At 43.2% G+C, this 15835-nt stretch overlaps 1 protein-coding gene across 5 annotated transcripts in view; it reads right to left on the bottom strand.

The window, feature by feature from the left end:
* MPZL1 (myelin protein zero like 1) overlaps positions 1-15835 on the bottom strand; it is a 40781-nt gene that overhangs the window by 21259 nt on the left and 3687 nt on the right. For 4 of the 5 annotated variants that reach the window (XR_010072871.1, XM_063348676.1, XM_063348656.1 and 1 more), the window contains exon 2: positions 1836-1996. Coding sequence is in view for 4 of the 5 variants with exons in the window: in XM_063348676.1 (XP_063204746.1) it covers positions 1836-1996 (161 nt within the window). In the remaining variant the exon portion in view is untranslated. Of the gene's footprint in view, positions 1-1835; positions 1997-5504; positions 5638-15835 lie in introns of those variants that run through there. The other variant, XM_063348666.1, reaches the window with a different exon arrangement.

Below are 15835 nucleotides of genomic sequence, written 5' to 3'. Positions count from 1 at the left end.
CAACTGGAAGTCTAGAAGGCAAGAAGATCCCAGCTCTCTAGGTGTCCTCGCCTGGGGCAGGAGAAATCACAAAGTAAAATATGTCCTGAAACATAAGCAAAGTGACTCAAGTCACTCCATGCCTATGATTAAGTGATTTAACTTGAGGCTTCTTTTGAAACCTAAAGCTGATGGGTTTAGACTGGTTTAAGCCGATTGTGAAACTCTGCTGTCATCAGATGCTTCATTCACGCAGAGATGTCTCTATAGCTGGGCACGTGGAGGGGGAAGCGGACAAGCAGGGGAAGCTTTCAGTCAAGTCCCCCTCACCACATGGCCACCAGATTGCCCACGCTGATTCTAAAGAGGGACAGGACCATCCTTTTCAGAAGGCTGGACTTAGCTCAGACATAAGCTGATCATGAGACTGATCTTTCAAATTAATGCACATCAAGCTGTGTAATTTACATGACTTGGGTTCATAAAAAAAATTCTTCCCTCTATACCTTCCCCAGCCCCCCAAAAGAAACAGGGAGTTAACATCAGATCATGCTGGGTCACTTCTGCTCAAAGATAATTTGCTTTTCCCTCAGTTGTGCTGATAGCTACGTCCAGGTAGAATGTCTGAATTGACTTCACTTCCAAAAAAAAAAAAGTTATGTCCCAAAGTTGTGTTTTTACAATAAGGAGTTTGGACAGTGATGCAGAAAGGGAATGGCAAAACAGGATATATGGTGGATTTTTCTATGGGGAGCGGAAAACATACAAACGAATGGCTTCTTTTCACCCATCCTGTTTAACATTGGCAGGAAATATGGCCTACTTCCTTAAGATTTTGCCCAGCAGCTGCTTTGGCTTCCCAAAGAGAAGAGCTCCCTTTTCAAAACTAAATATTTATTCACTGAGAGTCGAGAAGCTGATTCTTCAGAGCTCTATATATTGAGCAAGATGCTCATACACTGTGACGTGATGTCTGCAGCACAGGGAAGGAGACAAACACCAACAGGCTGAGCAACCTGTTGCCCCCACACTTCCCCTGCCGCCCCAGAGTCCCTTGTTCTGTCTACTCCAAATTCTTGCTCAGGGCGAGGAATAAGAGAGAAGCAGAACTGTTAGGGAGCTCAGACTCAGATGTGCACAGCCTATGCGACAGAGGAAGGAGACAGCTAACAACCTACCAAGGCCCCTTATTTGAAAGTTCGTACCCAAAGGATCCGAACACACTTGGGCTCAACGTACAGAAAATGAGTGATGGCAATTATTATTAGCCTAAGTTGCTTGCTAGATTGATTTTTTTACCTGTCAAATAACTCAATATGAGGATGTAACTGCTTACTGATTTGAGCAATTCAATTCCGTTCTGAAAACAGGGAGACTGTTCTTACTTTAAGCCCTTTCAAATAGGGGCTAAACAGCACACAAGCAGAAAATAAGCAACACGCACAATACACCATGTAACACACTAATAGTGGTAATTCAAATTCTGTGACCACTATCATTCAGTGCACAGCTCCGCAGCTCATTTCAAGTGCAAGAGGATATAGAACTTAGGAGAAGATTCCTAGATATTCATCTACTTCATACATACTGCTACCACACCAACACCCCTCTCCTCTAACTAACAAAGTACTAGTGTATTTACAGCCGCGGAACACTCCAGCCTTTGCAGAGATCTGGCATATAGCAATACTTCTAAACAACTCTAAAAGTCCCCCTAAAATCACAGTGATGGAGACAAGAGACATGGAAGGAGGCTCCAATCCATATCTGCTTGCTCCTCAGAACCAACTAGAAGACTTCTGCACACTTATCACAGCCTCCCCTCCCAGGTTTGTTCCCCTACAGCCGTTCCTTACTGAGATACGAGTTGCAGCTCCTTCTGGTTGAAAACTCCAAGAAACAGATGCTGCGCTGCTGATCACTTCCACAGATGTAAATGTGCATGGAAGCTTTGCGTCTGTCCCATTCTCCACAAATATCTCCTCCGGTGTGTTGACCTCTACTGCTGATACTTTGACTGTATGGGAAAGGTAAAGAGAAGAAAGAAGGAGAACAAGCGGCATCAGTGCTGTTTCGAGAATCAGGAAGTTGAAGTGGTAACTGGTCATATCACATTGCTTGTAAGTGGAAAAGAGATGAGACATCAACAACTCCTACATCAAGTGCACAGACGTTGCATTATACCTGCAAAAAAAACATGTACAGAGCAGGCCAGTTCACTTCTCTTTCCTTGTATTATCTTACAGGATGTTTTCCATCCACAGATGTTTCCTCTACAACAGTTTGTGGAAGTCAATTCTACGGTGCGAAAGATGAGTTTAAAACTCTTTCTTACTTGATGCCAGCAGGCACTGTAATAAATAAGCCCCATCAGAGGAACTAACATCTTGGACCCAGCTATTACTCAGTTTCCTCTGTGGCTCACATCTTGTTTCGCATCTCCAGTGTTTCTCAGCTGTTGGTAGAAGAAAAGCTCACCTCCAGAAAGCTCTCTGGCTCCCAGCTACACCACCTGCTTCTGCTCTCTGGCATGCTTCAAGGTCTTCATGTGCAAGACCTCATAAATAATCACTCAGCTATACTTCAGAAGCAGGAGAGTAGTGTGATTTTTTTCTACCATGAGGCTTACGCACGTTCAAAACAGCAAGCAGACCACAACCACCACCGAAATTTAAAGTAATCAAGGTTAATACTGTGCTTGTACTGGTAGTTTTCCTACAGAGTAAGTGAAATTCAGTGTGATTCGGAAAATCTGTTGAACTTATTCTTTATCTAGCACCTTTTAAACTGCAAAGACACTATCCCTATCCAGATTTAAGCAAAGATACATCTGTGCATTCATTCAAGTTTATGGTAAGAAACAACACATGATTTTGTGACATCACAAAAGAATGTATTTCAGCATTTGTGTCACATCCATGTGAAAGCAAAAATCTTGTAAAATTACTGTGCAAAATCACGGCAACTCAAATGTAAGTTTTGATTTTTATTAAACCATGGTTTTCAGCATACACATGGGACTAATAATCTGCTTCTGATCACATGATTCTATGTTTCTGGGCTACAATATCTTAAATTCAGGGGGTTTCCTCCCTTATTAGAAGGGGAAAGCAAGCTTTCTGGCTTCTTCAGTATCTTAGCTGATTTATTTCTCAACTTTGAAGTAGGCAAACTGAAGAGAAATATACCAGTCAAAGACAGTTTAAAAAATACATACATACATACATACATATATAAATCCCACCTATGTTAGTCCTTGAATCATGGGGTTTATGTTTTTAGTCAGTGAGAGTTACCAGCTCAGCAGCCTTCAAAAGCTAGACAGCAAGCTTTTTTCAAGTGATACGACCATCCTAAAGCGTAGATTTGCCATAAACCAGGTTACTTTATTGGAGCTTAAAATTAAGCAAAGCCCATGCTCCGTAGAGAATTTTAGAAACCATCTTTTACATATGTGACTTTAAGCCTTGCTCCCCAAGAAAACAAAACTCACATGAGCTGTGCCCCTTCCCGTCTTCCTCCCTTGCCCCAAGACTACCGACCCTATTGGGCAACTCCAGCTGACCGGCTGCAGCACAGGGCTACAAACACAGCAGGCGGCGGCAGCTGGCCCTGCAATACAGACCGCCTGCAAGCTCTGGAGCTGTAGTTCAGTCAATTAAATGGACGAACAATGAAAGAGATGAAAATACCCTGGCCATCTGGGTACACCCGACAATCACTATGTGCATGGCTTTGTAGGAACCGCTGTCTCTCACCCAACCAGTGCGGCAAGCCAGGGGAAGGCAGAGCACATGCCCAGGGGACACGGAATGAGTATGCAAGCACTGCAGGGATGGGAGAATTAAGCATACCAGTTTAATTACAATAACCAAAACCAGACGAAACCGCCATTCATTCACTTTGCCATCCGGAATCCACGCTGTTCACTTCTCAAACTCACCACCTCCTCAGTCCCGTCAGGTTACCCCTGATCCCTCGGATTCCCCTGTCATCATTGCTCTCATTTCAAATGAATGAGAAGAGGAACAGCACCCTAAGGGAGGGGGATTTTAATCAAAAAGTTGTATCAGAGCTTCCTTTCTCTTGTACATGCTCTGACTATGGGCCAAAAAATATTCTTTTGTAAAACAATTACCAAATATTTATTTGGAACATACAAAGGCTTCTGGCAATTCAATGAAATGAACTCAGAGCTGCTGGGCTTTATGTATTTTTTCCAGCTAAAGGAGTAGAAAAGAAAAAAAAAATAAAAATCCATTGTTTTGAGTCCAAGCCACAGAACAAGCCTCCCTTTCAAGCACAAAACAAGCAAGATGCCCTCAGCATTTGTGTAGGAGGAAAAGAGTCTGCACAGACATTGTCTGCTTGTACATGGTACGGAGAACTCCTTGACACACACAGGCAGTGGGTAGCACAGATCTGCTTAATCTAAAGAAGTCACTGTTCTAATTCACTAGCAACCTGTGACAGAACTGTAGCGAAGCAAAAGAAAAAAAAGAATATCTGACTTCTCTCCACAGTCTAGGAAGACAGGAACTATGTAATACTGTACAGATATTTCCAGCAAGTTTAATTTCATATGTCCTATTGTTGTCTCAACTTTATGTTTTTCTTTGCTCATTCTCTCCCTCCAGCATAAAAAGTGCCTCACTTTATTTGCTCTTTCAGTGTGCACCACTTAAAAAAAAAAAAAATTTCCTGCCTCTGTTGTATTACAGCATGAGACATAAGCTCCTCAAATCTTAACATGATTGTTTGGAAGTATAGAGAGGACATAACATTTGACATGTGTTCACCCTTAGCCTTCTAGTCCCATACTTTTACTGATACAGTGGTGGTTCCCACTATTTGAACTCTCTGGCCTCCTTTGCCATCGTAAAAGTCCACATGGATCATCTCCAGATCTAGCGCTTTTCTTTCTCTTTCCACATTTGCCAGGATTACATCCTTCTTCCAGCTCCTCCATCTATTTAAATACTTCAGTTAGAGAAAGTTCAGTCACATTTACCCACTGCTCCATTCCTCAAGCTTCCTCAACTTGAGTTCCTCTCAAGGGGAAAAAATTTGTCACTGCCAGAGAGGAGAGAGCTTTAGGAAGGGAAGGTCTGCAAGGTATGTAGGGCAAAGATAAAACATTTGCTCTTCTCCCATAGATCCTCCTTGATGCCATCACGCTGCCCAACTGCCCATAGCACCAATATTTCCCTCTGAATCTCTCTTCTACTCTTTACTTGCTTTAATTCTTCTTTTCAGCAGAAAGATGCTTCCATTTTTCTCACCTACCACCAAAATCATTGGAAAAGACACACCTGTGCCTCTTCAGCCGTTTCTTTTCATCTCTGAGTGTTGTTGGAGCAATTTTACTCCAGCTACATCAACTCTCACCATCTAAATTTTCAGCCCCCATAGTTCAGTGAAAAGACTCCATCCTCATCTTCCTTCTCAGACAATCCTCCTATCCTTGAAATAGGACAGGACACTCATATTCTTACTAACTTACTAATCTTACCACTCTTACTTACTTCCTAATCTTTTCTTATTGTTCTCATGGTGGATCTTCATTCTTCATTGATGCTCTCGCTATTCTGAGGTCTCTCTTTCCTCAACTCTCTGTTCTCAGGTCTCTCTTTCCTCGGTATCTTGTCTCAGGGATCTCACCTGCAAAACAAGTTCAGCTCCCATCACTGCACTGACTACTCAGATCTACGTCTCTGCTCAGGATCTGTCTCCTTATGTTCAAAGAACAGTCTCAGTCTGACATCTTTGTCAGTGCTAAGTTGTCAGCTCACACTAAATGGGACTAAGACAGTGCTCTCATTTCTTCCACCAGAGCCCTCCACAACTGCATTTATCACCATGGACCTGCCACATGTTTCTCCAACTCATAACCTGTACAATATTTTTGACTCTGAACTCTTATGATGTCAAGGCACACTTTTTTCAGAGTTTCTAGCCACCCATTCAGCTGACACTCGTCTAAAAACTCTATTTGGTATCCTGGCTTTCATTACTGCGATGTCCTCTTTGCTCTGGACAGATGGTCAGTAGCAGACCAGGAAGTATCACAGTTCCCAGCAACCAAACTGCTCCAAGGGTGATGTTACATATGGAAGACATCACATATGCACACTCACTGCTTTCTTCCATGAATTGACTATAGAAGATGTAGTACTCAATACATGCATGCCCAGGGCAAGCATTATTCATCATACAGCATCGCCACCTAATCTTTATTGACTTAATACTGTTTTAACTTACTTTCTGTGAATGAACAAGACCTTCCTAACTCTGAAGGTGTAGCTCACCAGTAGCTTAAGCAGATCTGAAGATGCAGAACTTCTCCCTTTCTTCATAATAACACCACCAAGTCTGCCAGGTTACACAAAACTAGAGAAAAAGCTACATGTTTTCAGCTGGCCCATCTTGCAACCCCCAGGTGCTGGACCGCCATGGATACTCTTAAGTGAGGCAACAATATACTGCTCTGAAATCACCCCTGTGGAAGAAGCCTTTACAGTTACCAACAGCAAAGTATAGGAAGATAAGGTCATTCAGAATTGACAGCAGACAAGGATTCATAACCACAAGAGTTTGCATCTTGTTAGTTAACCAAGTTGTGGTTAATTATTTAGCTTTCAGTGAGATTAAGAGCAGTGAAACTAACGGATTTCACCAGACTGACATGAAAGACTGCAGCACTGCACTGGTAAGTGAATTTAACCAGTATCTTTGAAATGGGGTACACCTTGATCAAAAAAACCCATAGAGGAGATGGCCAGTTGCTGTCTACAGCACACCAATGGGAGTCTTCCTCTCAGGTGTCCTCTCCTGGACATCTTTGGCCAGGTCAGCTGAGACTCACCAAGTCACATCTGCTGGCAACTTAATCTGTACAGAAGACACAGCTGTGAGTGGCTACCTTACAGGTCAGAGTCTGGATTCTTCTCCTTGTCCGCTACCACTAACTGCTTACATTCAAAGCTATATCCTCAATTAAACACGGTTATATACAAATCATGGTCCACTCCCCAGAAACAATTTACAAGGTCATGAGCTGACATAACAAGGTTACACAGGGTTATAGAGATTCACCTATGCATGCCACTTTTATTCAAATGACACCAAGCATCCAAGCAGTCACTCCTGTTTCAGTGACTCCTGCCCCTAAACCATCTTGTCAGACTTTCTAAATCCACATTGTAGCACCTTCTAAACACTGCCCCTCACACTTGGGAGGATCTGCTCAAACCTGCAAACTTACTTCACCTCCTTTGAACTCTTTGAAGTGCTTCCAAAACATCTAGTAGCAGCATCTGTATAAATCCAACAGTGCCTAAGCTGCCAGTGCTTGGAGATCAATGCCTACTAAAGCTGAAGTGGTTTTTCCTACTTTTCCTTGTATCCCCTGGTTGCTTACACTTGTTTCATACTGGTCAAAAAAAACCCAACAAACCAACAACCCCCAAAAAAACCCCACGCGACTTTTGGGCAAGAATTATTTTTATTCTGCTTTTTTGTATACAGAAATAGGGCCCCCACTCTACTAGGCAAAGATTTGGTTTGGTAGCACATTAGAAGGAAATCCTTCCTTCCACTGAAGGTTTAAACTAATTAACACACAGCTCATTAAAATTTATTTGTAGACCATAGTCTGCACTGAGATCTCTGAGATCTTGGATCCAGTGAAGAGGTTCTGTTAACTAGGGCTATGAACACACCAAAATAAACTCGATTCCCCTGGATCCAACTCAGCTTGATTACTAGGAGTCCTATCAAACTAAGAATGCAAACAACTAACACTGTAATCACAGGCATCTTATTTCCACAAGCACAAACACAGCCTAAGTGGAAACTTTTATCAGATCACTAAATACTGGATGCTTACAGCTGCTACAGTTCCCATCCTACACTGGGAAAAGCGTTACACGCCCTTCCTCTTGAAATGGCTAGTCATCAGTTTACTAATTAATACAAGCAACTTGCTTCGTTTATCTTAAAGACACTTGGTAATACAGTCATTTATACAATTTATAAATAAAGTCTCTTACGGATGAAAGGTGAGGAAGTAATCAAAAAGTCTGATGAAAGAAAGATGACAAGATTCAGACGTGCGGTTACAGGTAACAAGTTGATGACAGAGTCACAGATCAGGAAAATGGAAAGAAATGCATTAACACAACAGAATCTGAACAGTTCACATTTAAAGGTCTTGATGAAATGCCAGAAAAGTCAGTGTATCGATATGTTCACTGCTGTTTCCCCAGCAGTCCAGAAGTTTCATCAGAAAGGAGGATGTGGGATTTTCTAATGACTAGGGGTCATAAGTCACAAAAACAATATACACTTGTGAAACTGCTTTCATTAAGAAATACTCTTACTTAGTGTCAAGCGTATTGTGAAATATCAAAGTCTACTGTTGACATCCCTCTCAACTACAGTTGCATGACATTTAGTTCTTTCTTCCACAAAGCACAATTTCCCTGTACAATCAGCATGAAACAACAGCAGCAAGACCCCTACAAAACATTTCAGAAAAACAGCACAAAGTTATAGTCCCCTACTGCAATTATAGGCACTCATGTCCCCATGGGCCATCATTTCTCCACTGTAGATAAAGCACCTGGTGGAGAAATCCCAGCTTTCATGTCTTAATAGACAGGAGTAGACATGCCCAAATCGTTCCTCTGAAACTCCACACGATCTGTTAAAGCATCCAGACGCTGGATCGAATTTCCACACAAAGAATTCATTGGCAACATTTAGCCTTAACATAGAAGTGAAATCCATGCCAGCCATTCCAGCCAGGAGCAAACCATGCTGTATTTCATAAGAACAACACACAAGCATTAAGGAGACAGGTACATCAGCATAACAAAAAAATAGACTGTCTGACGATCTCTACACCAGAAATCCGCTATGGTGCTATCTAGTCTGAAGTCTTATTACGTGTATAGACATAAAAATGCGCATATATATATATTTCTACATATGTGTTCTTGCATGTCATTGTGGTGGGTTGACCTTGGCTAGCTGCCAGATGCCCACCCAGCCGCTCTCTCACTATTCCTTCCCAAACAGGACAGGGGGAGAAAATAAGATGAAAATGCTCACGGGTAGAGATAGAGACAGGGAGATCACCTACCAGTTACTGTCCTAGGCAAAACAGACCTGACTTGGGGAAAAGTAATTTAATTTATTGCCAATTAAAATACAGTTGGATGGTGTGAAACAAAGACAAAAACTAAAATACTTTCCCTCCCCCCTTTTTTGGCCCCCAGCTCAACTTCATTCCTTCATTGCCAAAGCCATTACCTCCTCCCCACTCCCAGGCAGCCAGAGGGAGATGGAGGGCTGTGGTCAGTCCATAACAGCTCCTCACGCACTCCCCTGCTCCAGCATGGTTTCTTCCCATGAGCTTACAGTCCTTCAGGAGAACCTGCTCCATCCTGGGGTCATCCATGGTCCTCTCCATGTGCTCCAGGGGAATACCTGCTCCACTGTGGTCTCTCCCAAAACTTCCAGGGGCTACAGCGGAATTTCTGCCCGGCGCCTGGAGCACCTTCTCCCCTCCTCCTTCTCTCACCTTGAGGCTTGCAGTGCTGTTCCTCACACTTTTTCTCCCCTCCCTCCTCACTGCCTGTGTGGTGCTTTGCAGTGCTGTGTCCTTTCTTAAACATTATCTCAGAGGTGCCACCAGCTCAGCTGAGGGGCTCAGTTGTGCCCTGTGGCGGGTCCAGTGGAGCTGGCTGAAATTGGCTGTGTCAGGCACAAGGCAGCCCCAGCCTCTTGTCACAGAGACTGTCCCCGCAGCCCCACCGCCCCCAAAACCTTGACATCTACACCCCACACATTCATATGTGATAAAAAGCAACATCAGCTACAGAAAACGATGACTAGACAAAGTCACACCAACCAACCTTGACATCTACATTTCAAAGCAACTAAAACTAAATTCTGCTGCCTCAAAGGAGGACAGAAGAGTTTAGTTTCACCCTCAAATGCCAACCACCAGAACAGCTTTTTGCTGCTGCTGCAACAGCTCCCCAGCTTGCCAATCTTCTCGAGTAATTCAGGCTGCTGAAGGAAAGAGAACTTCCTGTCTTCAGTAACACAGCCGGTCCTGCAGCACCCTTACCAGCTCTATGGAACAGAAAGAAAAGCTGCTGACACCTAGCCCATGAACGCCTAGCACCTCCTGCCGCCTTGCTGCTGGGAACGCTCATCCCCCAAGCAGAGACAAGCTCAGAAGAGCATCTGCTAACACAACATTCTCTTTCTCTTGGCCTCTTTGCACATTCAGCTAAGCTCTGCCTGACTCAACGATGAGGGGAAAAAAATAGCAACTGGTCACACCAAGTGAAAGGAAAAGAGTCTCATTGACAAGACTTAAGCAAGCTGTGGCAAGGTTGTCAAAGCAGCCAATAACACCCATGTCCCTCAGCCCTGCATACCTCTGTGCACCTAGCTTGACAGGACTTAAACACAAGTCTTCATAGTCACTAAGCTTTGGTACCACCTTCTGGTCCCACACCAGTAGGTGTCAGTTTTGCAAGTCGTCTCCTCTACATGACGCAGAGCTGCTCATTGTTCTACCAAGGGGCAGCAGAAGAACCTATGCTGAGATTTGCTTCCAAAGCCCATGCCTTTAACCAGAAATGGGGAACAAGCACGAGAAACAGCAAAGAACAACTGTGCTCCCTTGCCAGCCAGGCCACAGATTTCTTGTTTGATCCTGAGGAAACCATTTCACTGGTATATCACACTCTCAACATGGAAAGCAAAAAATTGAAATGCTTGTAAAGGTGCCGAGATCCATGAACAAGTAAGCATTATAGTTGCACTGCTTCATGCTCCAATTAGAGAGTCAGTCATATGTCAGGTTCGGGCAGATGCTTATTTAGTCTCGAGACCAACAACATCTAGCCCTGTTCTAGTAACTTTTCCTTGGCGACCACAAAGCAATACTTCCCCACCTATGTTGGAAACCAGAATACCAATCAGCATCTCAGGTACTTTCCAAACCAGACATTGTATTTTTCCGTTCCACAGCCCTTAAGTGGTTTTCCTTCCATGACCAAGGAAGTTTACAAGTGTTCAAATTCAAGTAAACAGTTCTTGTTGACAAAGTCAAAACCAAAACAGTGAAAAACCCAAAGGGGCAAGTTAAGTAAACCCATTCAAAGTACACAGGCTAACTGGAACAGCTGATGGCAGCTGTTCTACCTCTAATCTTGCAATACTAACATAGTCTCCAACAAACACAGCATATTACTCCTTGGGCACAAGGAAAGATTCCAGAAAATGGGAATTAAGATTAAAGAAGGACTACACAGAACAAGATGAAGAGTACATCTTAGAAAAGTCTCCTTGAAACACACCAAGTTTTTCCCACAAAAAAAGGATATCATTAGGCTTACTTACCTAAAGAACTGAGAGAAGCTGGGTACACATGCTCAACACGTGGCAGAGTGAGTGAAGAAAGCATTCCACCATCACAAACACTTCCTAGAATTACTATAGCAATCCACTAAAACTGTCACAATGTCTACTAAAGAAATGACAGCATTAAGGATCAGAAGTTACAGACAACCAAATAACAGCAACAACAACAACAAAAACCCCAAGGTGTGGACAACAGAGATGGACACGTCACTGGAACAGAAGCTTCCCTCTAGGTCAGCACTGGTTATTAGTATTTTAAGTGTTAAAAATAACAGTCATGTTGCCAACTGCTACTGGTATGCAGCATCTTTTTGACAAAACGTAGCATTAGTAGTGTGGAAACCACTAATTTCCAAAACAAGTCAGCAGAATTTAGGATGTGGACACGCAAATTTCATGAGGAGACACAGTGCAAACGTCTACATATCAAACAGACGTAAGAAGCTGCCCTGTTTTTCCTCTTTTACAATAAACAATCCACAAAGTTGCAACCAACTCAGTGACAACAAATCTATATACACCAAGAAACATTTGCAGAAGACACACTTTAAACTGTCCAAGTATTAGCAGTATTTCAGTACCCGTCACTCCCACCTGTCAGTACTCCTGACCCAGCATCATGTCCATCTCTTGCCAAGCATTGGTGTTTCCACCAGCCTAAAAGGCAAACACCACGGGTTTTTTTCTGCCTACAGAGGGACCTGATTAAAACATATTAAATAATATCCCATCGCGTAACAGAGCAAGGAGTCAGTGACAGCTGAAATTAAGTCACCCAAGTGACTACCCTCCTCAGCTCACAGGGTACTCAGTCACATGGCCAATCCCTTCTGGTGTGACTAGAGACTTACTTTCCGCAGTTCAAGCAAATCCGAAGCTTTCTGAAGACCAGATCCCTTACTGCTCCACTGACTGCTGAATGCCTGCAGCCAGCTCTGGCACCTCACTCATAGCAATCTTACACTTACTTGCTAACCAAACTTGCTAACTTACTTGCTCAGCAAACTCATAACCAGCTATAACCTGTAGCAGTACAACCACAAAACCAAAAGAAAAACCCCATGCTACTATTTCAAAGCATTGTTTCCCAAGAATTTGTCAGTGGTGGTGCCAATTTAAATAGCTCCCATACTCACTTATAACATAACGAATCTGACCAGGAACTAATCCATGTTCAAAACAGCCCTTTTTCCGTTGTTTTCTTTTAAACCAGACCAACACCCTAACGCAGTCCACTGTACACCATATTTGTACAACAGCTGAGCAAGTTTAGGAAGCACTGAGTAGAAGCTGCTTCAGCTGGCTCTTCCCAGGAAGGCTTCTCTTTTGCAAAGTGTTTATGGCCTCCCTTGTAGCATACTCCACTTCCCCAGTTTACATATATGAGGTCATTTCTAGAGCCATCCCTTTGATTAGAGCAGCACCTTCGTCCACATCTGTGTGTAGCAGCAGGGTATGCAGCATCTCCACACAGCCATCATCTCAACACCTTCCACAATGAAAGAGTCAAGCAATTCTGTAAGACCTCTATAAGAAAATCAGAAAATAGTAACCAGTCAGATTTTAAAAATCCTGCTACACATATGGCTCTACGGAATTTATTACCAAGAGGGAGCCTTGTTCACCGTCTTTCACTTGCATGCATTACAAAAACAAGTTACTGAAAAGCGTAACAGATGGCTAGCAGCCAACTGAAGATAAACACCTCCGGCGCTGGCCATTTCGCCTACCTGGAATTCACCTGCCCTGATTTACCTCCACATGATGAAGTGAAAGTACTTGGGAAAGTGCCACCACCTACCACCCACACAACTGCTGCACTGCCCAGAGCTTAACCCTCCCTTAAGGATCAGAGCCTAAGTCTGATTTTACTCACTGAAGGTAGGGTGTAACCAATGTTTCAGGGCAAGCTCCCTCAACACCCCTTAACATCACGTGTGTAAAGTATTAGCAAACGTACTGCAAAGCACCTTTTTCTACAGGGTTGGAGGTAAGAGAGTTCATGAGAACAACCAGCCTTCCTGTTTTCCTTATGCACTTTAAGACAAAACCTAGCAGCAGCACCAACTGGAAAGCACCAACTCAATAGCTAAATAAAAATGCAGGAGCCAAAAGGCACAGTAGCAAAAGGGAACAATATACAAGACTTGTGGGCTAACCCTGGTGGGCAGCTCAACCGCAACCCAGCCTCTCGCTCACTCCCCACAGCGGGATGCAGGAGAGAATCAGAAGGGTAAAAGTGAGAAAACCCACGGGTTGAGATAAAAACAGTTTAATAGGTAAAGCAAAAGCTTTCATTCACTGCTTTCCATCAGCAGGCAGGCATTCAGCCGCCGCCAGGAAAGCAGGGCTCCATCAGGTGTAACAGGGACTTGGGAAGACAAATGCCATAACTCCAAACAGCCCCCCTTCCTTCTTCTTCCCCCCCCAGCTTTTATTGCTGAGCACAACATCATACAGTATGGAATACCCCTCTGGTCAGTTGGGGCCAGCTGTCCCAGCTGTGCCTGCTCCCAACTCCTTGTGCACCCCCAGCCTCCTCGCTGGTGGGGCAGGGTGAGAAACAGGAAAGCCTTGGTGATGTGTAAGCCAGTGTAAAACACCAGTGTGTTATCAAAGCTGTTTTCATCACAAATCCAAAACATAGCACCATACAAACTAGTATGGAGAAAATTAACTCTATCACAGCCAAAATGAGTACCAATACATGTACTAGATATAAATATCTTCAATTAAAGAAAAACTGGCTTATTCAGGATCAGTTACAGAATGGTCCCATCCCTTTAAAGACAAGAAAGATGGGGGGAAAAAATAATAATCAGTGGAACTAGGGGAAATCACTTGGCTGAAGGGTCATCTTTCAACCAGCTCAGACAGCAAACAATACTGATGTTAACCCGGCCCCGAGATGCATATCCATAGCATTCGTGCTATGGGTACAGCTTACTGCTAAACTCTTGTCTGAGTAAACACTTGCTCTTCTAAGTAACTGCTGGTTTGAGATAACAGTAAATCACTGGAGTTCTCCAAGACTCTTCGCCAGCAGAGCAAAGCCAGTGCAGAACTTCTTGTCCTCTCCTGCCACAGCTTCCTCTTACACAAGACGTTGGCATTGTGCTAATCACTGCATGCGGGGTCACATTAACCCAGATCAGCAAAGTAATGAAGATAAACAAACCACACACAAAAAAAAGATACAAACCATAGGGATGTAGATGTTTTCATAACCAGACCTTCCAGCTTTCTTATGTATTCCTAGGATATCCTGAGTTCAATATTCAATAGTTTTAGAAATTTTTTTTTCTTTTTTTTGCATACAAGACCATTTACTCTGTTAATTTATCAGTTAATTACATGTACGTGGTAGAAAGAGCCACGTATGCCATACGTGACCAAACCACATTACTCCATATCACACTTGGAGAACTCCCACTATGGGTACTACTAATAAGCTTTAGACAGATGACTGACTTCATGATGACCTGTATAGCACCTCTCTAGCAAAACAGTAATTCTTCAGAAACTGTTCAAATTAAAAACTTTCAAGTCAAACAGTACAAGATGTCTGCCTTGTAAAACTAGGTTTCATTTCTTTGGTCTTCCATCTAGACTGAAGGTACCCTGTATGGTACACAGGACATTCACCAGCTACTGTTATCAGTCAGGATAAGTCCACAGACAGACAGTGGAATTGCTGCTTAACGTAAACAACTGGAATTCAGATAACAAGCAAAAGAGCCATGTGCATTGTTATTTACACAGAGGTGGTAGAGGGCTGTTGGGTGGCTGGGGTCATGAAGAACCTAGCCATTTTACAGGGTGGCACTAAACCACATTTCATCACCAAAATATTAAGCTACAGTCTTTTCAACATACTCAAGAACTTCTTGCTGCTGTAAGTGAGGTGTCCTGAGCAGCAGTCCCACCCTCAACCCAACCAGCAGAAAGAAGAGTTTATCCACCTCATCACCTTTTCCCTTTGCGGAACCTGCTTAGTGCTGCGGGCATGGAAGTCTTCCCACCTGCAGCATCAGTGGGTTCAGCTTAAAAGAAATAACAGCTTCTGACAGGGTGAATATAGCAATTCTGACTACACCTGGCACAAACATGAAGCGAGCATTGCAACCCTGACTTACGGTGTTATTTTCATGAAACATTTCAAGCAGCAACTGAAACGTGCAGGTGAGCTCAAAGCAGTTACAGGCACTTAAGTTATTTAACCTTCCGATACTCCTCTGCTTGTTACTGACCTGTGTGTATGTGCATGTGTGCACATGCATGCAAGTATGCGAGTATAAAAGGGGTAGTAGGAGAAGGAAAAAAAAAAGATCAGGCTTTGTTGGCATCAAAAATAGTAGAAATACCAGTAATCTTCCTAGACATTCTTTAAGACTTTGAGAAGCAATCAGGC

The sequence above is a fragment of the Chroicocephalus ridibundus genome, chromosome 1 (genome assembly GCF_963924245.1).
Source record: "Chroicocephalus ridibundus chromosome 1, bChrRid1.1, whole genome shotgun sequence".
NCBI lineage: Eukaryota > Metazoa > Chordata > Aves > Charadriiformes > Laridae > Chroicocephalus > Chroicocephalus ridibundus.
The sequence above is the reverse complement of the archived record's forward strand: the minus strand, read 5'-3'. Positions and strand labels throughout refer to the sequence as shown.